The sequence below is a fragment of the Lepus europaeus genome, chromosome 19 (assembly GCF_033115175.1).
Source record: "Lepus europaeus isolate LE1 chromosome 19, mLepTim1.pri, whole genome shotgun sequence".
NCBI classification, from domain to species: Eukaryota; Metazoa; Chordata; class Mammalia; order Lagomorpha; family Leporidae; genus Lepus; species Lepus europaeus.
Window position 1 is genome coordinate 72,426,040 of NC_084845.1, and position 26,320 is coordinate 72,452,359.

The 26,320-nt window shown below is 60.2% G+C and overlaps 1 protein-coding gene across 2 annotated transcripts in view; it reads left to right on the forward strand.

The window, feature by feature from the left end:
• The first annotated feature begins 5,483 nt into the window (after nucleotides 1–5,483).
• SPIRE2 (spire type actin nucleation factor 2) overlaps nucleotides 5,484–26,320 on the forward strand; it is a 29,543-nt gene continuing 8,706 nt past the window's right edge. Inside the window, exons 1-10 of one of the 2 annotated variants that reach the window (XM_062176267.1) lie at nucleotides 5,484–5,745; nucleotides 14,385–14,428; nucleotides 18,424–18,780; nucleotides 20,955–21,035; nucleotides 21,117–21,281; nucleotides 21,832–21,918; nucleotides 22,174–22,297; nucleotides 23,697–23,866; nucleotides 24,505–24,694; nucleotides 25,574–25,671. In XM_062176267.1, coding sequence (XP_062032251.1) covers nucleotides 5,499–5,745; nucleotides 14,385–14,428; nucleotides 18,424–18,780; nucleotides 20,955–21,035; nucleotides 21,117–21,281; nucleotides 21,832–21,918; nucleotides 22,174–22,297; nucleotides 23,697–23,866; nucleotides 24,505–24,694; nucleotides 25,574–25,671 — 1,563 coding nt within the window. In that variant the 5' untranslated portion in view covers nucleotides 5,484–5,498. The remainder of the gene's footprint in view (nucleotides 5,746–14,384; nucleotides 14,429–18,423; nucleotides 18,781–20,954; nucleotides 21,036–21,116; nucleotides 21,282–21,831; nucleotides 21,919–22,173; nucleotides 22,298–23,696; nucleotides 23,867–24,504; nucleotides 24,695–25,573; nucleotides 25,672–26,320) is intronic. The other variant, XM_062176268.1, reaches the window with a different exon arrangement.

Below are 26,320 nucleotides of genomic sequence, written 5' to 3' on the forward strand. Positions count from 1 at the left end.
CGCGGGGGGGGGGGGGGGGCAAGGCACCCACCAACATCCTACACCTGCACAGAACTGGGGCTGAGGCACCCACAAACAGCCCACAAACAACCTCAATCAGCAGAGAACTGGGGGTACACACCCACAAGCCACCTCCATGTCCATCTACAGAGCTGGGGGTGATGCACCCACAAACCACCTGCCTCACGTGGGGTTGGTGCCTGGAGGAGCTCTTTCACGTAGGAGGTAAGAGTCACAGCACAGGGAGTGAACCAGCGGAAGGAAGACCTTTCTCTCTGTCTCTCTCTCACTGTCTATATCTCTACCTGTCAAAAGTCACAGCACAGGCGGGTACAGTTGCTACTCTGGAAGGGAGATGGGTGTGTGCCCTCACAGTAACCACCTCTGGGGGCACCTGGGCCGCCGTGTGTGGGAGACTATTCAGTGTAGGCCTTTTCTTCCGTCTGACACTCAAACAACTCCAATTCCAACTTGGATGGGAACCACAACGGCTCCCGCGATCTCACAACGGGGGCATCTGTCACCACGCAGCCTGCACGTCAGCCCCGACATGGAGCCACCTCACTGCAGGCTTCCTGCTCATGTGGCCACTGTGTCGGAGTGACAGGCTGAAAAAGCGTTCCATTCATTCTTCGTCTTTTTAATTTCACAGGCAGAGCGACTGAGAGAGCTCCCATTCCCTTGTTCACTCCCCAGTGGCCTGCAATGGCTGGGGTTGCACCAGGTCAAAGCCAGGAACTCAATTTGGGTTTCCTGTGTGGGTAGCAGGACCACTGCCTCCCAGGGCGCAGGTCAGCAGGAAGCCAGAGTCGGGAGCACAGCTGGGGCTTGAGCCAGCCACTCTGATGCAGGGTTCGGGCACCTCAATCGCACCACGATACCCAACTTCCTGTTGTTTTCAGTCGTCCTGTGTTGTCTGTCCACATACAGACCCAGAATCTGGACGCCCTCGGGCCAGTCCACAGGGCTCCAACAAGGGCCATGTCTGCTGTCCCCTTGTCTCCATCTTCTTCTAGGTCTCCTCTTTCTCTAAGATTTATTTATTTATTTGAAAGGCAGAGATACAGAGACAAAGACAGAGAGAGAGAGAATCTTCCATCCACTGTTTCACTCCCCAAATGGCTGCAACAGCTGGGGCTGGGCCAGGATGGAGCCAGGAGCTTCTTCTGGGTCTTCCCTGCTACTTTCCCAGGAGCATTAGTAGTGAGCTCGATTGGAAGTGGAGCAGCCAGGATTTGAACCAGTGCCTGGACTCTGGGCTGTGGTGTGTACCCGGGGCTGTCATCCCCTCCATGGTGTGTACCCAGGGCCATCATCTCTGTCAGGGTCTGGACTGGGGCTCTGAGTCTCCGCCACGGTCTGGAGCCCTGGCCCACGCCGCCCAGGTTCAGCCGCATGTAGCTGAACTCTGAGCCCTCCCAGTCTCCAGCCCAGAGCCCTTTCCTCCGAGCTGTCCCGGGCTCTCCGTGAGAGACCAACACAGCCTCTGTCTCCCACATCCCTCGGGAGCTCGGCCTCTGGCCCCAGCCAAAAATAAACTGAAGACACAAAGCCACCACCTCTTGGGTTTCAGCTTTTCCTGTCCAACCCCTGGGTTCTGGCCCCAGCTGGCAGCAGGGACCAAGACAAAGCAGGCATTCAGGGCCCTTTGCCCCGGGGTAACGCAGGCTGGCCGGCCGCTCACCGCGGTGTGCACAGAAGGACACAGGAGGAGCCGACCTGTTTCTGCACCTGAAATGCGGTCAGGAAGGCATCCCCTTGCCACGGCTGGCGTGGCTCTGCCCAGGGCCCCGGTGAGTCAGCGGCCTTTGGTCTGAAATCATCTTTGTGCCTGACGCTGACCTTTGTCCCGAGGTGGCTGGTGTGTTCTCCCTGGCATTGCATGATCGCGGCCCACACAGACCTGGGCATCTGGACCCAACACTCAGGATCCTGTGGCCTGTGTCTGCAAAGATGCTCAGAGCTACGATTCCCACAGCGTGCAGGGCAAGGTGCCCTGCATCGGCACACAGCCTGCGGCGCACTGACGGGGCCAGAGCTCCCTACCACAGCCCCCTCGAAAGCAGCAAACAGAGCACAGGACGGAGCAAGCACACCGGGGTTCCAGCTCAGGGGAAGCTATGAGCCCCCAGGGGACAGACACCGGCTGGGCTGTTCCCGGTCTTTCCCTGTGTACCGCACCCGCGTCGCCCTCGGTAAACACGTGTGAACAAACAGCTTACGCCACAGATGAGTATTTGGGGAGTGTGTTTGCTAACGAGATAACTTGAGGGCAACTGCCCTTCCAAGCCCTGGTGGGTTAATCACGGCACTGAGCAACCCTGGCTCCAAGGACCTCCCCAGGCCTTCCTGATCCGCGATCCTGTACTTAGAAACGGCCTTGGCCAGCGCCTCGGCTCACTAGGCTAACCCTCCACCTGCGGCGCTGGCATCCCAGGTTCTAGTCCTGGTCGGGGCGCCGGATTCTGTCCCGGTTGCTCCTCTTCCAGTCCAGCTCTCTGCTGTGGCCCAGGAAGGCAGTGGAGGATGGCCCAGGTCCTTGGGCGCTGCACCTGCATGGGAGACCAGGAGAAGCACCTGGCTCCTGGCTTTGGATCGGCGCAGTGTGCCGGCCGTGGCGGCCATTGGGGGGTGAACCAACGGAAAAAGGAAGACCTTTCTGTCTCTCTCAATGTCTAACTCTGCCTGCCAAAAAAAAAAAAAAAAGAAAAAAAGAAACGGCCTTGTTCCAAACTTTCAACGCAAGGTTAATGATTGGCCTAGGTCAATCTCCACTGTGCTCCCCCACCACCCCTGATAAAGACTTATTTATTTGAAAGGTTCTATCTGCTGATTCACTCCCCAAATGGCCAAAATGGCTGGAGCTGGGCCAGGCTGAAGCCAGGAGCCAAAAGCTGCTTCAGTCTCCCACATGGGTGCAGGGACCCAAGCATTTGGACCTCCCTCTGCTGCTTTCCCAGGCCATAGCTGGGATTAGCAGAGGACTGCAACCAGTGCCCATAAGGGATGCCGGTGCTGCAGGCGGCACCGCATCCGCGGCCCCTGAGCTTCTCTGAACAGCGGGAAGTACGCTCTTTCATTTCCAAATCCCTGGCGGCAAGCTCACTATGCACACTCTGTGGTCAGCCAGAGCTGGAGTACCAGTGCCCTTTTCCCCAGAGGCACCCGACCCTATCCCACCCTGGCACCTGCTTGCTCGCATGCAAACAACCAACTCTGCCCCTCCCTTGGTTTACCCAAGTCTCAATGACAGAAGTGTGGAGTCAACTTCTGAGTCAAAGTGTGGCCACTCCCGGTGCTGGCCCACGGGAGGGGACATCAGTGGCCAGCTGGCAGGAACTGACATTGGACCACGAGCTCCCACGGCGACCCGGCCGCGGGCCAGCCGGATCTGCTTCCTAGTGGACTGTGATTGCTGGCCAGTCTGCAGGGCTCAAGCCCACCCCCAGGACACCCTGCACTGCCTTCTCCGCCGGGCATCTGGCTTGCAGATGGGTTTCCCTCAGCCTCTGAAAGCAAACCCTTACTGCGGCCATGGCCAGGGAATTATTCAGGTATCGAGAGCCAAGGAGACCCTCAGGGTCAGCACTGTGGCAGAGCAGGTCAAGCTGCCCCCTGCGAGGCCGGCATCCCATATGGGCACCAGTTGAGTCCTGGCCGCTCCACTTCCAGTCCAGCCCTTGCACCCACATGGGAGACCTGGAAGAAGCTCCTGGCTTTGGCCTGGCCCAGCCCTGGTTGTGTAGCCATCTGGGGAGTGAACCAGTAGACGGGAGATCTCTTTCTCTCTCTCCCTCTCCTTCTCTCTGTAACTCTCTTTCAGATAAAGAAATAAATCTTAATAAATAAAAGGAGAATGTTGTTTCTGAAGCTCTTCGGTAGAGCCTCGGTTTTAAATCTTGCTGGCCGGTCTTCCGGGAGGTCCCCGGGATGCGTGCACGCTGCCCGGTGAGCGTCACTGCAGCCAGTCGGGTGCGAGTCATCACGCGGCCTCCCGAGCCGCCACGCTAATGAAACGTGAGGCCTTGGGAGAGCTGCAAGGGCTGCCTGCTCCTCCCCACCAGCTTCCTGCCGAGGTGCTGGCCGTGCTGTGTGGACATCCTGCTGGCCAGCTACATGCACACACAGTGGTGCCCCGGGGAGGGCAGCGGGAACCTCATTCCTGCACTTTCTCAGCGACAGGTTCCCACAGGTTCCCAGGGCAGAAACCTCCAGGAGAGGCCAGGCCACCCTCCAGCCCCACACCTGCGGCCGCTCTGCCCAGGGGGGGCCAGCCTCGACGCCAACGCCACTGCCACTGGCCCTCCGTCTAAGGGAGTGGAGCCCCAGGTGCCCAGCACCCCTCGTTCAGGACTGGCCTGGGCCCCCCCTTCTCCGGCCCCTCCACAAAGTAGCAGGGCCTCTGTTCCTCTTGTGGCTCTTGTCCGTGGACATGAGCAGAGATGTGAAAGCCACCCAGGGACTGACCACAAAACCTTCAAGCCAGCCTGGTGCTGTGGCCAGCAAGTTGAGTGGGCTGGGACATGGGCATCCCGTTTGGGAGAGCTGCTGGAGTCTTGGCTGCTCCACTTCCCATCCAGCTCCCAGCTCATGCACCTGGGGAGAGCAGTTGACTGCCCAAGCACGCAGGAGACCTGGATGGAGCTCCGGCTCCTGGCTTCCATCTGGCCCAGCCGAGCCGTTGCTGCCATTTGGAGTGATGGAAGATTCTTTCTCTCTCTCTCTCTCTCTCTCTCTCTCTCTCTCTCTGCCTTTCAAACAAATAAATAAACCTTAAAAAAAATTTTTAAAAAAACTTTAGCAAATGAGTCTTCTGCCCCAAGACTGAAACCCGAGGGGATCACGTAATCTGAGGCCCTGGGGAACAGCCCACTCTACCCTGCAAACCAGGCCGTAAAGCCTCATGCCCACTGCCCGAAGTACCGCGGGTCTCACAGCCCCGGTCCGCTCGGACCTGTGTCCCCACCTCCAGCCCCAGGGCCCGGAACTCTGCATTTGTGCGCATCACTGCCGGCACTGATCTTCCAGCTGCGTCGCGTTGTCCTGCGGCCCTATCATGCCCAGTGGGCAGCACAGGCCTGGGCAACCCGCGGCCAGCGCAGGAGCGCCCGCGTGTGTTGCGCTGCGTCCCCGGCACGCCACGCGGGTTTGTTTGCCCCGAGGCACTGCGAGCGGTCATCGACCGCGCGCTTCCCACCTCGTGTCTCCCACCCGGAGCCATCTCCGAGGTCACCTTGCCGGCCGGCTCTGCAGAGGCCACTGCGGGCTGCCGCCGCCCGCTTCTCGGAGCCAGAGCCGAGCGCGCGGGTGGGGCTCCCTCCCAGGTCCCCAGCACCTGCCCGGCCGGGACAGCGCGGTCACTACCGCGTCCGCGCCGGCACCTGCGCCCCAGCCCGGCCCCGCCCCCTGCGGCCCACGGGGCGCGGCGGGCGTGCGGACCCGCCCCGCGCGCTGTCATGGGAACGGCCCGGCGCGCTCGCGGCGAGCATGGGGCGGCCATGGCCGCTGCCGGCAGCTGTGGCGGCGGCGCGGCGGCCCCGGGGCAGCCCGAGCCCTGGGAGCTGTCGCTGCGGGAAGTGCTGCGGGTGTACGAGCAGCCGATCAACGAGGAGCAAGCGTGGGCCGTGTGCTTCCAGGGCTGCCGCGGGCTGCGGGACGCGCCGGGCGCCCGCATCCGCGACACGGACGACGTCCTCCTGCGCAGAGACGGCTCGGTGGGCGCGCGGCGGGGACCCGGCGCCGCGGGTGAGGCGGGGGCGCCAGGCGGGGTGGGGTGGGGGTCCCCGGGGACGCGGCGGGGCGGGGCCGGGGCCTGGCGCTGCGGGTGAGGCGGGGCGCGTTTCCCGGGACGCGGCGGGGCGGGGCGGGGGTCCCGGGGGGCCTGGAAGGCCGACCTCCGCCCGCGCAGTCTCCGGCTGGGACCCTGGTGCAGGCCCGGACCCGGGGACCCCGACCTGAGCGAGATGCCTCCGGGCTCGCGCGCGGGCCGGGTCGGCAGGCGCTGGACTCCGCCTCTGCCCGCGCCCCGAGCCGGAGCCGAGGCTGGCAGGCACCGCGTGGCTCGGGCTCGCAGGCCCGTGCGAACCGGCGCGGGGAGCCTTGGTTTTCCCGCCGTTCACCAGCCCCCTCCCCCGGGAACCGGCGATTTAGCCCCCGGGAGGTGGCGGTCGTTACTCTCGCTCTTTGGGAGGACAAACTTACTCGGTGCGGGAGGAAGGCCGGGCTCCCGCAGCCCTGGGAGCCGGCCCGGAAGGCCCTGCGCCGGGCAGGACAAAGCCACAGCCCCGAGCTGCGGCCGGCAGGGGCGTCGCCGCCTCCCACCGGGTCCGCCGCCCGTGTGACACCTGCGAGCTGCTCGCGGTGCAGTGAGGGAGGCTGCAGGCAGCCCTGGGTCCTTCCCTAGGGCCTGTCCCCTGGTCCCCGCGGGTCAGCCGAGGCCCCGGCTCCGCAGAGTCAGGCAGGAGGGGGCCAGGTCTGGGTGCAGCTGCCTGGGCCCACCCCCACTCCAGGGAAGCCGAGGCGCACAACCGGCACGGCTGCTGCTTCCCTGAAGTGTGGACCAGTCCAGCCGTGTTCCCTGCCCGCGTTCTCTGGAACCTTCTCCATCCCAGGGTTGTGCGGCTCGTGGACCCTTTCTTCCTGCTGGCACTGACCTGGGGCAGGAGGGACTCACTTTCGTTTTCGGTCCATAGCTCTTTGGCTCCTAAAGGTGCTGGGATGGTGACTCGCTACCTCCCAGCGATTACAGAGAATATTTACCCAAGCTTCCTCTTGGTGGATCTGAGCTCCTGTCAGTCAGCTAAGCTGTCTCCCCCAGGGTGGCCGGCCCCACCTGTCCCGGGGCTTCAGGAATTCACTGAGCACTTTTGTTCCTTGCTGTGGATAGCAATCTCACATCTCAGTCGTCAGCTGCATTTTATTTGTTTACTTATTTGAGAGACACAGCAACAGAGAGCGGCAAACAGGGGTGGAGCGAGGAGAGATTTTCTGCCCGCTGGCTCATTCCCCAAACGCCTGCTGAAGCCAGGAGCACAGAATTCAGTCGAGGTTTGGATGGCAGGGACCCAAGAACTTGAGCCATCACCTGCCTCCTCCCAGGGTGTGTGTTAGCAGGAGGCTGCATCAGAAGTGGAGCCAGGGCTCGCACCAGGCACGCTGATCCCGGGAGGTGGGTGTCCCAGTGTGCAGCCTAACCCGCTGCACCACAATGCCTGCCCTCTTCTCAGCCGGCGAGTGTTTAAAATCACTCGGATTTGGCCGGCGCTGTAGCTCAACAGGCTAATCCTCCACCTTGCAGCGCCGGCACACCGGGTTCTAGTCCCGGTCGGGGCACCGATCCTGTCCCGATTGCCCCTCTTCCAGGCCAGCTCTCTGCTGTGGCCAGGGAGTGCAGTGGAGGATGGCCCAAGTGTTTGGGCTCTGCACCCCATGGGAGACCAGGATAAGCACCTGGCTCCTGCCATCGGAACAGCGCGGTGCGCCGGCCGCAGCGCGCTACCGCGGTGGCCATTGGAGGGTGAACCAATGGCAAAAAGGAAGACCTTTCTCTCTGTCTCTCTCTCACTGTCCACTCTGCCTGTCAAAAATAAAAATAAATAAATAAATAAATAAAATCACTCAGATTTGAGAGGGTGAATGCTATCTCAGCACACCGAGGGTACTCGTTCTCCTCTCCAGAACAAGCCTCCTCTTCTTTTTATTTAGATTTATTTATTTAATTGAAAGGCAGAGTTACAGAGAGAAATGGAGAGACAGAGAGGTCGATCTTCCATTCACTGGTTCACTCCCCAGATGGCTGCAACAGCCAGGGCTGGGCCCATCGGAAGCCAGGGGCCTGGAGCTCCATCTGGGTCTCCCATGGGAGTGCAGGGCCCAGCACTTGGGCCGTCTTCGGCTGCTTTTCCAGGCGTGCTGGCAGCTGGACTGGAAGTGGGGCAGCTGACGTAGGATGCAGGTGTCACAAGCAACAGCCTAACCTGCCTCGCCAGAACGCGGGCCCGGGGACTCCTGTTTGTAATTGAGGCAAGCAGTTCCCCCAGGCCTGCACGCAGTGCTGTTCTGAGCATGATCAGGTGACCGAGGGGTGCGCCCGGGGCACTCGTCTGCCTGGAGATCCCCGGTTTTACCCCAGGAGAGTGGCATCTGCCGAGTGGGCCGTGGCCGTCAGCCGCTGGGAGACCCCTGGTTCCTGTCCCATGTGAGTTGTGTGGGTCAGGTTCTCTGCCAGGTGAGGGCTGGGCCCAGGGCATCTGTGGGGTCTACAGCTCCTCTGGGAGGGCAGGATTGGCCGGGCCCCTCTGCTCCCCCATTCACGTACATGACACCATTTTACCTGTTTTCCTTGCCCACGTTTGATGCTGAACCATCTCCCAGGCAGGCCTCAGTCTTTGTGCATGGGGTGCCCCATGTCACCTGTCTTCCGGCTCACCCCGTCCCTCCTCCTGCCTGTAGCTCTGAGGCCGACACACACACGCCCCACGAGACCTCCCCGTTCTTGCTCTCGACCACGTGGGCCCGGGGCCTTCCTGTGCCTCTCACAGCAGCCCCCAGTTCCAAGCACAAAGCTGTCATGGTCCAGCTGTTGGCACAGCACCCACGGGCCTGTTGTCTTTCCCAGTCTGCCCTAGGGCAGTGTGTGGAGCACGCTGACCGCCTCCATAAGCTGGAGTGATGAGCACCTGCCCCATTGGTGAGGTGAGGCAGCACCGACGAGGGTCCCCCCGGCCTGGGAAGCTGTTCCTGTCAGTGCGCTGGGGCTGTGTCCTGGCCCATGTGCCCCTCCTGGGAGCTGAAGTGGGGCCTGTGACTCCTGAGGTGTGGTGCTGGGCCACTGGGGTTCAGGCAGCTCTGTGCTTCCCCAAGCATGGGCAAGTGAGCCTTGAGCGCTGTTGTCCAGAGCAGGGGAGAAGCCTCTGGGAAAGCTGAGGAGGGACTATTTCCCTCTCCTGCGTCCTCCGCCAGCCAGCGCCTTCCCATGTGGCTTTGGTCTGCTGATGTGCAAGGCACCTGGGCAGGCAGGGCTCTGTCTCCATCTCCTCGGATCTCGCACTGTTTCCTTTACCCAGAGTGGGGTGTGAGGGCTCCACTGAGCCCAGACAATCCAGATGGAGGCTACATTGCTCCTCTACCCTAAGACATAGTCTCTTTACCTTAAGGTCAGCCGTTAGCAACCCTGCCACGCTCTGCGACCTTACGTTCCCCATTCCAGGCTCTGGGGAGCGGGATGTGGCCGGCTTTGGGGCCACAATCCTGCCAGGCGCGGCAGGGAGAAGTCTGGGTGACAGGAGTGGAGTGGGCAGCATGTGGCATCAGGTGCCCTCCGTCCCCCGTCTGTCGTGTTTCAGGGTGGTTGTACGTGAACACGCGTCTCCCAGGTCCTTCAGCTTGTGTGCACGACCTCGGTTGTGTGCACCCCATGAAATCCGGGCATACCTGGGAGTTCTCAGCACTGCCCCTGACCTGTTCCCCATCCAGATTCTGGGTCTGACCCAGGAGTCTGTTTCCAAAGCTGCCCAGAGCCCCAGGGCCTCAGGCTTTCCTGCCTGGGGCATCTGTCGCACTGGGGTCTTTGGGTGCCAACCCAGAACTTCTGGGTCTGCAGGCATGGGGCAAGCCTGACCCTCCTCGTCCAACAAGCTCCCAGCAATGGCCACTGGATGCCCTGGGTTACAGCTCTTGCTTGGACACCTCCAAGGCCAGGATCACTCACCCCAGCTTAAGGTAGCTCGGGCGGTCCGTGAGGGGAGCAAGTTGCAGTGCGGGCATTGGCCTGGGTCCTGGCCAGCCCAGGGGCTGAAGCTAAGCTCAGTGAGCTCGGCAGGTTCCTTGTCCCCTGTCTGGGCCCGTGGGTTTCCTGGATCGCACAGGGACTTGGTATCTGCACAGCCTCCATGGGGCTGTCCCCGGGCACACATCAGGCCTCTGTGAAAATGCAGAGGACTGTTGAGCTCTGAGGAGGAAGGACAGGCCGCAGACACCAGACACCTGGGTCCCTTTGACCCCAAGAGCTCTCCTGTTTGCTAAACAAACACAGCTTCGGGCTTGCAGGGGTTCCCCTGGGCTCAGCAGCTTCAGAGGGCTTTGGGTGCGAGCTCCTGCCGTGGGAGCAAGCTCGCTGGGTGTGTTTCATTGCACTGTGCCGTCACTACCACTCTGGAGGGAGACGGCCCTGCTTCACGAGCAGGAGCTGAGGTAGTCAGAGTTCTGTGTGCGCAAAGGGGCTTTGGAAAATCAGGGGGGCGGGTAAAGATAAGTTTATTTTAGTGCAAGAAATTTGAAATCTGTGCGTGGCTTTTTGGTGTTTACCATAACCTGTTTGGAGACCCCTCATCTGCATGGGTTTCAAAAGTTTTTTTGGCCCAAAATAAACATCTTTTAATTCCATTTCCTGTGAACGAATGTTTTGGGTACCCTGGTATGTTAGCTTCGACCACCCCGCCCCCATGAGCCATCGGGTGAGGCTATGGCCAATGGCCTTACATGTTTGCTTGCTCCTGCGTATACAGGAAGTGCAAATGGACAGCAGGAGACCCAGCCCCACCTCAAGTCCACCCCCTGCCAGCATCCCTGCTTCCCCTCCGTGGGGGGCCTGGGGTCACCTTGTTCCGTCCACAGCTAACCAAGGTGTCCCGTGTGGATGTCTCCCTGTTTCCAGTAGGTGTTGGGCAGGGGGAGGCGGTGGCCGTGTGGGCGTGCCTTCTAGAAGCAGACCTGCTGGGTAAGGTGAGAGATGCTGCAGGTGGCACATTTGCAGTGTGGCCGACTCGTGGGTCCACCACGTGGGAGCTTCTGAGAGTTTCTTTTCCAACGGTCGGCAGGCATTACTGGCACTTAGCTCTCGGGGTCTAGGCCTGGGGAGAGCCTAGCATGCCAATGCCGTGGCCTCCCCGGATGGGTGAGGTCTCCCCTGCTGCCCGTCTGTTGCCTTTCACAGCCACACCTAAAAGGGAGTCACCGGCAGGTCCACCCGTGAGCTGGCCCTGCCCATTGCCACCTCGGTCCCATGACCTGTTGTTGACCACGTCCTCTGGGCGCCACACCCTAGGAGGTGTCTCTGCACCTGCTCCTTATGTGTGAGGGCAGGTGAGGTCAGAAGGTCAGGATACCTGGTGTCACAAACTGCAGGTGGCCAGAGCCTAGCCTGGCCAGGGCCTCCTTGCTCCCAGCCCCCTGTCAGGCTCCTTCCTCCCAGCACCCCAGGTTCCTTGCTTCCAGCACTTCCCCCACCCCAGGCTCCTTCCTCCCAGCCCCTTCCTCCAGGCTCCTTGCTCCTAGCCCCCCAGGCTCCTTCCTCCTAGCCCTGCCCCCCCTCCTTCCTCCCAGCCCCACCCCGCCCCAGGCTCCTTCCTCCTAGCTCCCCCAGGCTCCTTGCTGCGAGCCCCCACCCCCCAGGCTCCTTCCTCCTAGCCCCTCCAGGCTCCTTCCTCCCAGTTCCCTCTCCAGCTCTGTGGACGGTACCTCCCACAGACAGGTGAAGTCTGTCCCACTCGAGACTGCTGCTCGGAAAACCGCCTGGCTGCTTCCCGTGTCTCCGTCGTGATTTTTTAAATAAAGATAGATTTATTTATTTGAAAGTCAGAGTTACAGAGGCGGGGGGGAGGTCTTCTATCTGCTGGTTCACACCCCAATTGCCCACAGCGGCCGGAGCTGTGCTGATCCAAAGCCAGGAACCAGGAGCTTCCTCGAGGTCTCCCATGCTGGTGCAGGGTCCCAAGGACTTGGGCCATCTTCTACTGCTTTCCCAGGCCATAGAAGAGAGCTGGATGGGAAGTGGAGCAGCCGGGACTCGAACTGGTGCCCATATGGGATGCCGGCATTGCAGGCGCAGCTTTACCCATTATGCTACTGCACCAGCCTCCCTCATCGTGATTGGTCCAACAGAAATGGGAGTACCTTTCCTTTGCTCTGGGCAGGGAGGGAGTCTCCGCCCGGGAACAGCTTGAGGAGAGGCGCCAGTGGGGGCCTGGGTGTTTCGCCCCAGTGTTCTGCTTCTGAGTACCTCCCCCTCTCCTCCCAGGAGAATTTTTATTCATTTACTTATTTATGTTATTCGAGAGGCAGACACAGAGATCTCTCATTTGCTGTTCCCTCCCCAAATGCCTGCAACAGCTGGGCTGGACCAGGCCAAAGCTCTGGGTCTCCCACGTGGGTGGCAGGAGCCCTTGTACCTGTGCTGTCACCGCCGCCTCCCAGGGTGCACGTAAGCAGAGAGCACTCCAGTATGGGAGACTGGCGGTCTGAAGGGCAGCTTAACCCCTAGGCCAAATGCCTGCCTTGAAAAGTTTAAAATAAGCAGGACACAGTTTGCATGGCCTCCTGGGGCCCCACAGGTCACGGATCACAGCCGCTCCGTGCAGGCCGCCTGGGCTGCTCCCTGGGGACTGATGAGGCCCCTGCACTTGGGGACCTGGCTGGGCTCTGTGGGACCCGGCTCCTCCGTTTTTCGTCTGTGTGGTCTGTTTGTTTGGAAGGTGGGGTGACAGATCTTCCACCCACTGGGTCACTCCTCAACTGGCCGCCACAGCCAGGACTCCAGCAGGATGGGATCAAGCGTGAGGCAGGGGCCCAAGGACTTGGGGTGTCAGGGAGCTGCATGTGAAGCCGAGCAGCTGGGATCCCAGTGCTCCACGCGGATGCCTGTGTCGTGGCAGCGGCTTAGCCACTTCACCACAACGCTGGCCTGTTGGGGGCAGTTTCTTAATCCACCTGCACCCCAGTTTCCTCTCTAAGGAGGAATCGTGGCCCCAGCCTCTGTGAGGTGGCATGTGGATGTGGTCCCGGGTGCCCGTGAGTCTACGAGGGGTTCTGAGCACAGACTCCCCAGGTCCTTGCCACTTAGAATTTAATTAGAGTCTCAAACTCTTGATTTTGGCACAATTCTTTGTTGGTATACAGATTTTTTTTTAAAAAAGATTTATTTATTTGAGAGAGAGAGAATCTTCCATCTACTGGTTCACACCCCAAGTGGCCGCAGCGGCCAAGGCTAAGCCAGGCAAATCCAGGACTTCTTCTGGGTCTCCCATGTGGGTGCAGGAGCCCAAACACCTGGGCCATTTTCCCCTGCTTTGCCAGGCCTTAGCAGAGACCTGGAATGGAAGTGGAACAGCCTGAACTCAGCTCAGTGTCCACATGCAATGCTAGCATCACAGGCCGTGGCTTTACTCTCTGTACCACAGTGCTGGCCCCAGACTTTAAACCATGGACACAGCATTAAATTATTCCAGCTGGGAAGCTCTCTGGTGAAGGAGGACCATGGGCTGGATGAGCTCTGGAGAGCTGGTGACCCTTGGTCACCTTCCTGCCTGTCACACAGCTCAGGCCCTGGTCTCCTGCGGGAAGCGCCTCTGTCCCCATCTGATTTCTCCTTCCGGTTGCTGGGGCCGATCTGGCCTCCCTGGCCTCCCTTCCTCACCCCCTCACCCCTTCCTTGCCCCCACCCCACGCTGCAGCGGTTATCTTAATGGACTGCACAACTCCCTTTATCTTTGGCAATCTTCCTGGTGGTTGATAGCATTTCGAAAATATTTGTGGACAACAGACAATGGCATGTGTTGTTGTTTTCATCTCACTTCCTTGCAGAAAACTTAAAGCAGTTGGAGTTCGCATCCTAATAGTTCTAGTCACATAATTCAGGAGGCTGTAGGAGTTGGGGGTGGGGGGTCTGTGTCTGGGCTTGGCGTCCTGGGAGGCCCAAGGGAGAAACAGTCATTAGCACAGGTTCCGAGTCACTCTGGAGCACAGGAGCTGACGCTGCTGGGCCCTGGTCTCCCTTCTGTGAGGTGGGTGCAGAGATAGCCGCCTCTGGGGTCATGACCTGGTCACCACAGCAGCACATGTAGGAGCCCGCCCCACTGTGTGGCCTCGCTCGGTGCCACATCCAGGAAATGGAGCACAGGGAGCGGCTTCCCCCCGTGCCTCAGCCTGGGTCTCTGGTTCTCCCAGAGAGGCTGTGGGGCTGGGGCCCTTCCCCTCTGAGTAGCACATGTCGTCCACTTGGAGCCTGGGTCTCTCCACTGACTGCTGCGACTTGGGGCACACGTGGGTTGGGGCGTCTGCTTCAGACCTGAGGTCTTGGCTGCACAGCTGAGGTCACGGAGCCACCACCTCCTTTTCCTCTTCTTCAGCCTCTCCTTCCTCTAAGCTCCCCCACAGTGCCCCGTCGGCTGTCCCCCACCCTGACCCCCTCGGTGACTGTGGAGTGGGCCTGGTGTCTGGGGCTTCGGGGAGGATCGGCAGCCCTCGGCCAGGCGGGCTGCCCAGAACTGGCTGTGCCTGCCTTGCCGTTGTCTCCTGACGGGCTCGCTGGGGCACGCAGGGTCTTTGGGGAGAAGGTAGGTGGACGGCCCCAGCCCCGGACCCACCTTGACTCCTGTCTTCTCTCGCAGATGCTGCGACGATGGTGGCACTGCCGAGCAGTTCGGAAGCCCAGGTACTTCTAAAACAATTCCCAAGGTTACTTGGTCCATAGAAAAGGCCGGCGGTGTCACGTGATGCAGATGCTTCAGGAGGCTCCCGCGGAGCTCCGAGGCCTGAGCACAGCAGAGGCCAGAGGAAGAGGCGAGGCAATGTGGTCTGTGGGGTTGGTCTCCTGGACACAGCACCCAGGGCGGGTAGTGGATGTCAGGGGCCAGCCCGGGAGTGCTGCCCAGGACCCCCAGCCAGCCCCGACTCTTCCACCTCTCCCACCCACCTGCCCAGAGGTGACACCCTGAACCTGTTGCCTTCTCGAAGCATGGCCCTGTTGCAGTGCCTGTGTGTGTGTTAGACCCAGCGGCTGACCACTGTGCCACAGATGGACACGGGCTGCATCCTGTGCCTCTGAGAACAAAACCCTAACAGACCCACGCAAAGCCTTCGTGCTTCTTATTAGCACATGCAGGGCTCGGTGCCACCCATCCTGAGCTGCAGCTGTGAGTGCTGGAGACGCCAGCTCTGGCTACACCTGCTTTCCTGGGTTTAGGTGGTGGAAGCAGTGTACCTCCCAACCCACCAGCCTCTGTGTGTGTGTGGCTGTTTGTCTCCTGACCCACCTGTCCCCGTGTGTGTCTGTGTGTCTGTGTGTCTGTTGGTCTCCTGACCCACTTGTCCCTGTGTGTGTCTGTGTGTGTGTGTCTGTGTGGCTGTTGGTCTCCTGACCCACCTGTCCCTATGTGTGTCTGTGTCTGTGTGTGTCTGTGTGTGTGTGTCTATTGGTCTCCTAACCCACCTGTTTCTGTGTGTGTCTGTATCTGTCTGTGTGTGTATCTGTGTGTGTGTCTATTGGTCTCCTAACCCACCTGTCTCTGTGTGTGTGTGTGTTTGTGTGTGATTGTTGGTCTCCTGACCTACCTGTCTCTGTGTCTGTCTCTGTGTGTATATATCAGTGTGTGTATCTGTATGTGTGTGTGTGGTTGTTGGTCTCCTGACCCACCTGTCTCTGTGTGTGTGTATCTGTGTGTGTATCTGTATGTGTGATTGTTGGTCTCCTGACCCACCTGTCTCTGTGTGTGTCTGTCTCTGTGTGTGTGTATCTGTGTGTGTGATTGTTGGTCTCCTGACCCACCTGTCTCTGTGTGTGTGTATCTGTGTGTGTGTGTGATTGTTGGTCTCCTGACCCACCTGTCTCTGTGTGTGTGTATCTGTGTGTGTATCTGTATGTGTGATTGTTGGTCTCCTGACCCACCTGTCTCTGTGTGTGTGTATCTGTGTGTGTGTATCTGTATGTGTGATTGTTGGTCTCCTGACCCACCTGTCTCTGTGTGTGTGTATCTGTGTGTGTGTGTGATTGTTGGTCTCCTGACCCACCTGTCTCTGTGTGTGTCTGTCTCTGTGTGTGTGTATCTGTGTGTGTGATTGTTGGTCTCCTGACCCACCTGTCTCTGTGTGTGTGTGTGATTGTTGGTCTCCTGACCCACCTGTCTCTGTGTGTCTGTCTCTGTGTGTGTGTATCTGTGTGTGTGTGATTGTTGGTCTCCTGACCCACCTGTCTCTGTGTGTGTCTGTCTCTGTGTGTGTGTGTGTGATTGTTGGTCTCCTGACCTACCTGTCTTTCTCTGCATGGCCAGCTGTCTCCCGACCCACATGCTTCTGTGTGTGGCTGGTGACCCTCGCTCTCCACAGCTGTATAGTATTCCAGAGAACTCATTTTTCCTGAAGTTCAGCACCTCTTGGGTACAGGTTAGGTGGCCCCTGCTGTCCGTGATGCCCAGACAGAGTGGCGGTGGCCCCCTGCTTTCCAGAGACCCATTGTTACCCAATGAAACGTTGACAGAGAACTTTGTGGTGGGGCAGGGAGGGTCTACACTGGTCTCAGAGGCTGTGCCCCCAGGAAGCACTACAGGCAGATGCTGGGTTCCGTGCAATGCTGCTCGGCCCCATCAGCTGGGGCAGCTCAGGTCTAGCACCTGCCTGGGGCAGAGGTCTTGAGACTAGCCGGCTGTCTAGATTTTCCTCGTGGGGAAGCACGCATTCTTTGCCTTCCAGAGAAAGTTTCCAGTGACCAGGTGCACAGAAAAGCTTTTAATAGCAGCTCTCAGATAAAAATCTTGGGCTGGAGTTAACCCTTAGTGGTGCTAGCTCAGCCAGTGAGCAGGGACCAGGGACCAGGAGGAAGAGGGAGGGGCCACAGATGGGCTGGGAGCTGCTCTGTGCAGGAGGGCATGTGGGCTTTCCTCCATGAGGTGGCATGGCTGGGGCTGGACACAGAACCAGACACCACGGGTCAGCAGGGAGCTGGGAGGCAGAGGCAGGATGGTGTGGAATTCGACCTCCATCTTGGCCTCTGCCTCTGGGTCCGAAGGAATTGATGGGAAATGAGGTGAACTGTGGTTCTTGCTGGTCCTGCACCCCCACCCCATTGTCACACCTGGAAGGACATGGAGGCCTCTGCCCCAGAGGCCCCCACCCTGGCCGTCCCCTCAAATGTGGCCAGCCCTTAGGCTTCTGCTGCCTGCCCTGTGACCCCGCCTCTGGGGTGTGACAGAGTTGGCTCTGTGCCAGAACAGGGCTAAGGTGAGCTGGGGGTCATGAGTTTTCTACAGGACACAGGAGGCCGTGTTCTGGGCCCCACGTTCTCCTGGACCCCACCCTGGCCATGCCAGGCTTGGGCTCCGGTTCCTGTGTGACTGGAAAACCAGTGGTGGGGCGGGGGCTTCCATTCCCTGGGTTCCCCAAGACAAGAATGGGTGGGAAGAAAGAGATTTGTTCAGCAGGCTGGCAGAGCGGACAGCTTGTCTCAGAGGAGCTTTTCCACCTTGCTAGTTAGCAAGAGCAGTTTTAAAAGAAGCTGAGAGGGCTGAGGGGCGTCAGGGGCTTAGCTTTGATCTAAGGCTGACAGCTCGCAGTGCGCAGTGCGTGGTCCTTGCTCCTGGTCAGGTGGTCGCAAACTTCCTCCTTATCTGAGATCTTGTGATTCTAGCAGTTTTCCTGCAGTCTCTGGAATTCCTACATATCGTTTGTGTGCTGAATTCACATTAGTAATCCAAATCAGCATATACTTGTGCTCATCAGAGTGTGAAGGGGGACAGGAAGATGTAGCCTCCTACAGTTACAGGTGCACAGGAAATGAGAGGTCAAAGGACTCCCCCCACCCCACCCTGCCCCCTGGGTATGGTGGACTCAGATGAGGGTGTGGCTCGTCATGCCCTGGAGCAGGGTGGTCCACCCTCTGCGTGTCTCTGTCCCCTTCCCTGTGAAACAGAAGTGCCAAATTCTATCACGGACGTCAAGTGGGTCCCACAGCAGCAGCAATTAAACTGGCCACTTCCCTCCTCTGGTTTAAATGATGCTGTTAGCTCACGACAATGATGGATGTTACCTCCCCAGTGGTCTAGCAGCTAGGACAAGGTCTGACGTGGAGTTTGGTTTTCCCTAGGCTAGCCGTCACATACAGTGAAGCACATACGATTTAGGTGGGCGGCTCAATGTGAGTGCTGCGTCCCCAGCACACGACCAAGACATGGACCTCTCAGCCATCCCCTTTGAGCCCTGCCCCGCCCCCAGCCCGGCAGCACCGACCCCTGCTGCTGAGTGTAGGGTTTCCCGTAGACAACCGCGGTGCTCCAGCAGGCTGGCGACTCACGCCTGGGGTCCACGCTTTTCCCTCCTGCTCTGCAGTGTTCCCCTGGGAACAGGTGGCAGGGTCACGTCCACCACTTGAGTACATTTGGTGGTTCCCACACCGGGGTTGCAGTGTGTCGGGGACAAGTGTGGATGCATTTTCTGGCCCCACTCAGTCCAGCAGCCGGGAGGGGAGGTGCTGAGCTGTGCCCTGCATGGCGATAATCTGCCGTTACCTCCCAGAGGGGCCTTGCTGTTGGGGATGCCTCCTAGCGGGGCTCCATGTTTCCAGCCCCTTGTGGCCTTCCCCAGCAGGCACTGGCTTTGGCCGCCACCGCCCCAGAGCCCCCTAGTGACTGCCCTGTGCGTCCCGCCTTCGTCCCACAGATGGTGCAGTCACTGGGCTTCGCCATCTACCGCGCCCTGGACTGGGGGCTGGACGACACAGAAGAGCGGGAGCTCAGCCCGCAGCTGGAGCGGCTCATCGACCTCATGGCCAACAGCGACTGCGAGGACGCCAGCTGCGGGGCTGCTGACGAGGGCTACGGAGGTCCCGAGGAGGAGGAGGAGTCCGAGGGCGGCCCCCGGGTCGTGCGCACCTTCGCTCAGGCCATGCGGCTGTGTGCTGCCCGGCTGACCGACCCTCGGGGCGCCCAAGCCCACTACCAGGCCGTGTGCCGAGCCCTCTTCGTGGAGACCCTGGAGCTGCGTGCCTTCCTGGCCCGAGTCCGGGAGGCCAAGGAGGTGAGAGGGAGTGTGGGGGGTCACAGGAGGTGGGGAAGAGCCAGGGCATGAACAAGGAGGTGTAGGGGCAGGCAGCCCTCTGCTGTGTCCTGGGCACAGTTTCAGGGCCCAGGCTCTTGGTAGGTTGTGATCTAACTCTCCCACCTTTTCACTGAAGGAAACTGAGACCCAGGCAGTTTAGTGATCGACCCCCAGCCCCTAAGTGATCGCGTTGCCTGCTGCTTCCTCTTGTCTGCAGAGGGGGCTGCCTGCTGCCTCCCTGGTCCCAGCTCTTTCTGGAAATACTGTGCTGAAGGCAGCTGTCTGACTGCTCAGGACAGACTCGGAGATGGCTTGGGGCTGGTGTACAGCCAGTGAGAGGACCGTGCTAGCATTTGTGGCCCCTGTGCTCACACCACCCCTCTGAGAAGGTCTTACCGAGGAGTGAGCACAGGTTCCGCTAGGTTGGGTCCCTTGCCTGAAGCCCTAGCTGATATGGGCCAGCGAACTGCCTGCCTCTTCAGGGACCTGGAGTCAGGTGTCAGGGGTCTCAGCCTCTCCTGGGGGGAGTCAGTGCTGCTCCAAGGTGGGTGTGCACCTCCCAGATGAGGGCATGAAGCATGGCGTGGCGGTCGGGGGCAAGGTCTACTTCCCTGTCTCGCTCACGTGCTGAAGGTCTCGAAGGTGAGGCTGGCTCCTGATCGGTGGGACTGTGCCTCCTTCCCTCTCACCAGGAGTGACCCTGGGGGGGTCTCTCGGGGTGGGCCTGGCTGGCACTCACCTGTAACCCAGTCAGGTGCCAAGATGGGCAGTTTCCTTCCACCCCCAGGATTCGCAGACGCTTGTGGTGCTCTCGTCTTCCTCTGAACTCAGTCTGCCTTTTGCTCTGACGCTTGCTTGTCTGGACAGTGGAAGCCCACCCTTCCACGGGGGCCGTTGGTCGGCCCAGGAGATACTCCAGGAATTTGTAGCGGGGATGGAGAGAAAGGTCTGCAGCTGGACGGGCTAGCCTGCTCAGGAGGGACAGCCGAGCAGCCACTGTGCCCTAGCCCTGCCCACAGACTGGCCAGGGCACACACTGGACTATTATCAGAATCACACCTGTGCACTCAGAGTTGGCAGTGCTTTGGCAAGTAGCAGCTCGAGGTGAAAAGCCAGAACAGCAGGACAGCTGGTTCTGCCTGGGGTGGTGTCACTGCCGTGTGCCAACAAGCGTGGAGGAGTTAGTGAGAGACGGGCCCTGGCTCTCCTGAGCGCCAGCATCCTGCCCAGGCCTCAGGAGAGAACGGCTGTCTTTGCCATCTTCCGCAAGTTCTCACCCTGACGTCAGCATTTTTCTTAGCTCGCAAGGCTCACACCTGTGTCTACAGGATGTGCTCACTCAGAGCCCCACCCATTGGTTCATTCACCCAGTTTTGGGGACCAAGCACGAGCCACACTGTGCTCACTGGGTCCTGGCTGTGACTCCAAGTAGCAGCTAGGGATGGGGTTAAACTTCCACCTGGGGCGCCCACACCCCACATCAGGGTATCTGTGGTCAAGCTTCCCATCCAGCTGCCTGCCCATGCGCACCCTGGGAGGCGGCAGGGATGGCTCAGATACTTAGGTATCTGAAACTCCCAGAAGGAGTTTCTGGCTTTGGCCTGCCCAGCCCTGGCTGTTGGAGGCATTTGGGGAGAGTGAAACAGCAGGTGGAAGGTGCCCCTCCCTCCCTCCTTCCCTCCCTCCCTCCCTCCCTCCCTCCCTCCCTCTCTCTCTCTCTCTCTGTCTCTGCTGCTCTTTCAAATAAACAAGTAAACTTAAAAAAAAAAAAAAGGCAGCAACGAAGTGTAAGACTGAAGCCGGGATCATGGGTGGACACTTGGCCTGCCAAGGTGCTCCTGAGACAGCGCTGTGAGTGAGACACACACCTGCGCCTGCTGCCTCAGTTGGGAGACGGCGCCACATGGGTGCCCTGTGGGTGCCCTACCCTCTGACAGTGTCCTGGGCAGGTGTGGACATAGTATGCACCCATGGCTCCAACCTGGTCTCTTGAGTTCCTCAGATGTCTTCCTGAACACCCAGGCCTAGCCCACGTGCCCGCTGGCCCCCTTTTTGGCTGGCTGCCTGGGAGCCCATGGTGTGGTCAAGTGTTCCTGGGCACAGCGTGCGGTCTGCTGCTCCACGTTCAGGACTGACCAGGGGTGTGGTCCTAGATGCTGCAGAAGCTCGGGGAGGATGAGCCGCAGGTGGAAAAGCCGCTGGTGGAACTCGACAACCTGGGGCGCACAGACTGGGTAAGCAGTTCCCTCCCGACTTGGGATGCCCCGAGGGTCTGTGCCTGTGCCTGAGGGCCCTCTCCATCCCCCTGGGCCCAGGCTCGGCTGTGGGTGCAGCTCATGCGGGAGCTGCGCCACGGGGTGAAGCTCAAGAAGGTGCAAGAGCAGGAGTTCAACCCCCTGCCCACCGAGTTCCAGCTCACGCCCTTCGAGATGCTGATGCAGGACATCCGGGCCAGGAACTACAAGCTGCGAAAGGTCATGGTGAGCTCAGCATCGCCCCGCCCCATCTCGGTCCCACAGCAGCTCCTGGTGCTGGGTGCTGAGCCCAGCCTGGGCCAGGGTGTGAAGGAGGCAGACGCAGCCCTTGGTTCCCACGGCTCAGGGTCAGTGTATGGATGGCAGGGAAGGGGAGGGAGAAGATCCTGGAGAATCAGGGACGGCCCCGGAGGAGGCCAGCACAGGAGCCAGGGCCGCAGGGTCTCTCCTCTGGGACACACCTGTGCCACCCTCCTGAGTGCTCGTGTCACTTAGAATCTTGCACGCCAAGTTCATGTCAATCTACGACAGCTCCTTTTCCAGAGGAACTGAGGTCCTGGAAGCCCCATGCCAGCAGGGGCTGTCATCAGACCTTGAATGCTGCAGCCGCATCACAGTGTGCCTGGAGTGTTAATATGCACCTGTGCAGAAGGCAGAGGGGTCACGGGGATCAGAGCCCGGGAGGGGTTTGGGGTGAGGACCAGCCTGTGGTCAGGGCACCTGGGCACCAGCACACAGCCCCTGCAGCAGGGCTACCTTCCTGTCTCCCTGGCAGGTTGACGGGGACATCCCTCCCAGGGTGAAGAAGGATGCCCATGAGCTCATCCTGGACTTCATCCGCTCCCGGCCTCCACTGAAGCAGGTGAGGGCTCTCCTGGAGTCGACCCAGGAGGTGTCTGGACGCGTCTGGGTCCAGGCAACTTGGTCCTCTCTTGCCTGCTGACTGGAAGACCGGGCCTTGGCCCTGGCCCACACAGTGTAGCCCTGGACCCTCACCCTTCTGGGAGGACAGCCCCCACCCGACCCCAGGTGCACACAGAGCCCACTGGGGGTCCCACTCCCTCCTGGTGGGCCCGCTTGGCGTGCCTGGCCTCCCAGCAGCCCACTGGCCATGCAGGTGTCGGAGAGAAGGCTTCGCCCGCTTCCTCAGAAGCAGAGGAGCCTGCACGAGAAGATCCTGGAGGAGATCAAGCAGGAACGCAGGCTGCGCCCCGTCGGGGGCCCACGCTGGGGTGCCCGTGGTGAGCCGGGGACGGGTGGGGTGCTGAGATCCCTCTTGTCCTGGTCCGGCTGCAAATCAGGACCTGGGGCCAGCCGTGGGAGGTTCCACGTGGAGGCTTGTGTCCTATGTCTGCGTCTTGCCTTTCAACCCATTTGCCATTTCACATTTTTTTTTTACAATGATGTGACAAATTTTGATATTTAGGAGGAAAATAAAATCAGTCTTTAAGTGGAGGAAGACGCATTCGTTGAGCGTCTGAGGCCTCCTCCTCCTCCTGCTAACAGACTAGGTGGGTCTTTGGGTGGAAGCCTCTTACTGCTCAGTGGTTAGCCCTCAGCCTCTGTAAGGTGTGAACTAAGCAAGGCAGTGCCCATGAAGCTGTCAGGGCCCTCCCTGGTCCCCAACCCCGGGCTGCACATTCACCGCCCACCCTCACCCCTGCTAGGGTTCAGTTCTCTGCCCAGTCCCACCCCAGGCTGCACACTCACCACCCACACCCACACCCACCCCCCTCCCCAGGCTGCGTGCTCACCATTCACTCGTACTCCCTCCAGGGTTCGGCTTTCTGCCCACTCCCACTCCGGCCAGGGTTTGGTTCTCTGCCCACCTCCACCCCAGGGCTGCACACTCATTGCCAGGGTTTGGCTCTCTGCTTACTCCCACCCCCAGCCCCACCCCCTCCCGAGGCTGCATGCTCACTGCCCAACCCAACCCCTTCCAGGGTTCAGCTCTCTGCCCACTCCCACCATCGCCAGGGTTCGGTCCTCTGCCTACCTCTGCCCCAAGGCTGCACACTCACCACCCACCCCCACCTCCACCTCAGGGCTGCACGCTCACTGCCCACCCCACTTCTGCCAGGGTTCTGCTCTGTGTCCACTCCCACTCCACCTCAGGGCTGCACGCTCACTGCCCACCTCACTTCTGCCAGGGTTCTGCTCTGTGTCCACTCCCACTCCACCTCAGGGCTGCACGCTCACTGCCCACCCCACTTCTGCCAGGGTTCTGCTCTGTGTCCACTCCCACTCCACCTCAGGGCTGCACGCTCACTGCCCACCCCACTTCTGCCAGGGTTCTGCTCTGTGTCCACTCCCACTCCACCTCAGGGCTACACGCTCACCGCCCACCCCACTTCTGCCAGGGTTCTGCTCTGTGTCCACTCCCACTCCACCCCAGGGATACACGCTCACCGCCCACCCCACTTCTGCCAGGGTTCTGCTCTGTGTCCACCCCCACCTCCACCCCAGGGATACACGCTCACTGCCCACCCCACTTCTGCCAGGGTTCTGCTCTGTGTCCACTCCCACTCCACCTCAGGGCTGATGCTCACTGCCCACCCCACTTCTGCCAGGGTTCTGCTCTGTGTCCACTCCCACTCCACCTCAGGGCTGCACGCTCACTGCCCACCCCACTTCTGCCAGGGTTCGGCTCTCTGCCCTGCATCCTCAATGCCTGCTCCGGCGATGTCCAGTCCACCTCCTGCATCAATCTGTCTAACATGGATGCTGGGAGCAGCACCCAGCGCCCGCGGCCCCGAGTGCTCCTCAAGGCACCCACCTTGGCCGAGATGGAAGAGATGAACACATCGGAGGTCAGTGCCCACTGGGCTTCTTGAGAGCTGGGTGAGGGGGGACAAGAGGGCAAGGAGGTGAGGAGGGCCCGAGCAGAGGCTGGGAGCAGCTCATGGCCAAGTGGGCATCGCTGCCCAAGGCTGCGGCTAGGGGCTGGCAGAGCTGCAGGCCAGCAGGCCTTCCTTGGACACTGGTGTCCCACGTGGTTGCAACCATCCTGTGAGTAGGCTTGGGGCTCAGGGACCCTTCCTTGTCATGACAGTGGCTTTGGGCTACTTCTTCCCACACCAAAAAGAAAAAAAAGTGTGACAGGAAAGTGACCCATCCGCTTGTGGCAAGGAAGCTGAGCAACCCCCTCCTCCATAGAGAACTGGTCCCCATGAAGGCCCATCCCTCTGAGCGTGGCGGCCATTGGTGGTGGCCGTCTCTGTGGCTCAGCCTCTGTCTGTACCAAGCCTTTCCTCTCCAGGACTTTGCAGAAGGTCTGGGAAAAGGTTTGGTTACTGAGCCACGGCTGTGACCCACCTGGGAGATGGTAGGGCCAGCAGTGAGTGGAGGGCAGTCCGGGCCTCGGCAAGCCAGCAGTACCCCCATCGCTCAGTGCGGGCGCGGGCAGGGGCCTGGGTGGTCAGCGCTGGGCTGTGTGGTGTGTCTGCAGGAGGAAGAGTCTCCGTGTGCAGAGGTCACGCTGAAGCGGGATCGCTCTTTCTCAGAGCATGACCTGGCCCAGCTCCGGAGCGAGGTGGTCTCTGGCCTGCAGCCGGCTCCCCAGCCCCCCGGAGGCGTGGAGCTGAGCCGGCCCCGAGCGGGCAGTGTGTACTCCTGGAGGCCCCGCAGCCGAGACCAGGGCAAGTGCTGCCTCCCCCTGCTGCCCCCTCCCTCGGGCCCCTCGCGTGGCGCTGCGTCCCTCGGCCCTCCTGGGTAAGAAGGCCGTAGGAAGCGTCCCTCACACAGGCACCCCTCTTTATGTGAAAACTTGCTTTGTTAAATAAGTAGTCCATGTTCCCTGTGAAGCATGCTTTCAAAACTTAAATTCCCTTGATTTTAATACTGGAAAGTTGTGATCAACATGCTGGGGCACAGATGCCAGCCCGGCCTCGCCTGCCCTCCTGAGTGGAAACCTGGATCCGCTGTGGGGTGGGTGGGCTCGTGCAGCCCACGTGGCTCCAGAGCCTGCCCTGCCTGGAGCAGCACCATGCCCTGAGCTCTCCCCCAGAACAGGGCTGTGCTCCCCATGGGGTCACTGCCAGACCTCCTTGTCGGCCTGCAGAGTCCCTTGGTAGCCCTGTAGCCTTGTGGCCTCTCTCAGGATGACTCTATCCAGCAGCTGGGACCCACTTTCCAGTGCTGAGGGGTCCAGACTAGGCCAGTTCTGAACCTCACTCTTGCCCCAGGTTACCTGCTTCCCCTAGCTGTCTGGGATTCCCAGAGAGCTGGGCGCAAAAGTGCATGTACCTCTTTCCCCCTCTGTCCTCTGGGCCTCCAGTGTGAGTATGGCTGTGGAGGAGAGGGTCTCTGGTGCATCCATGGAGCTTGGCAAGGCCTGCTGTGCACTGGGACCCCTAGCGTTGGGTCACTGGTGGAGCTCACTCAACTGCAGCGTCCCTGACCCACTTCCCCTTGACCTTTGGCTTGGCTATTTACCCACCCCGCCATGGAACTGCCCACTGTCTCCATTGTCCATTTTCTCACCCACAACCCTCACAGGGCTTGTGCTCTTTCTCCAGATTCCCCATCTGTGAATGTCCAGTCCCTGCCTGATTCCAGCCCCCCCCAACTCAGGGGCCCAGAGGAGGACAGACCAGATGCCAAACACCTGTGGCTGGTGAGCAGTGGGCACGTTGCCCAGGGCCCAGGGGCACTGCTGGGCACCAGCCTGCCGTGAGGAGTGATGTGGCGGTGGCTAGCTCTGAGGTTGGTCTCTGCTGCCACCTGCTGGGGCACTGTGGCCCCGCAGCCAGGGAAGGGTGACCCTGCAGGCTGAGGCTGGTGGTAAACTTGAAGCCCTGTGCTCTGAGCTCAGCAGGAGCATTTATCGGACTGCCGGGATTCTCTGCACCTCGGTTTCATCAGCTGGGGATTTTGTCTAACTGGTGATTGTGAAGACCTGACACTTGCTGGTCTCTGGTGGCCCTGGCCGAGACCTGGGTTTCTCTGTAGGATTTTTTTTTAAAGATATTTTACTTATTTGAAAGTCAGAGTTACACAGAAAGAGGAGAGGCAGAGAGAGAGAGAAAGAGGTCTTCCATCTGCTGGTTCACTCCCCAATTGGCCACAACGGCCACAGCTGTACTGATCCAAAGCCAGGAGCCAGGAGCTTCTTCCAGGTCTCCCACGCGAGTGCAGGGGCCCAAGGACTTGGGCCATCTTCTACTGTTTTCCCAGGCCACAGCAGAGAGCTGGATCAGAAGTGGAACAACAGGGTCTCAAACCGGTGCCAATGTGGGATGCCAGCACTTCAGGCCAGGGCATTA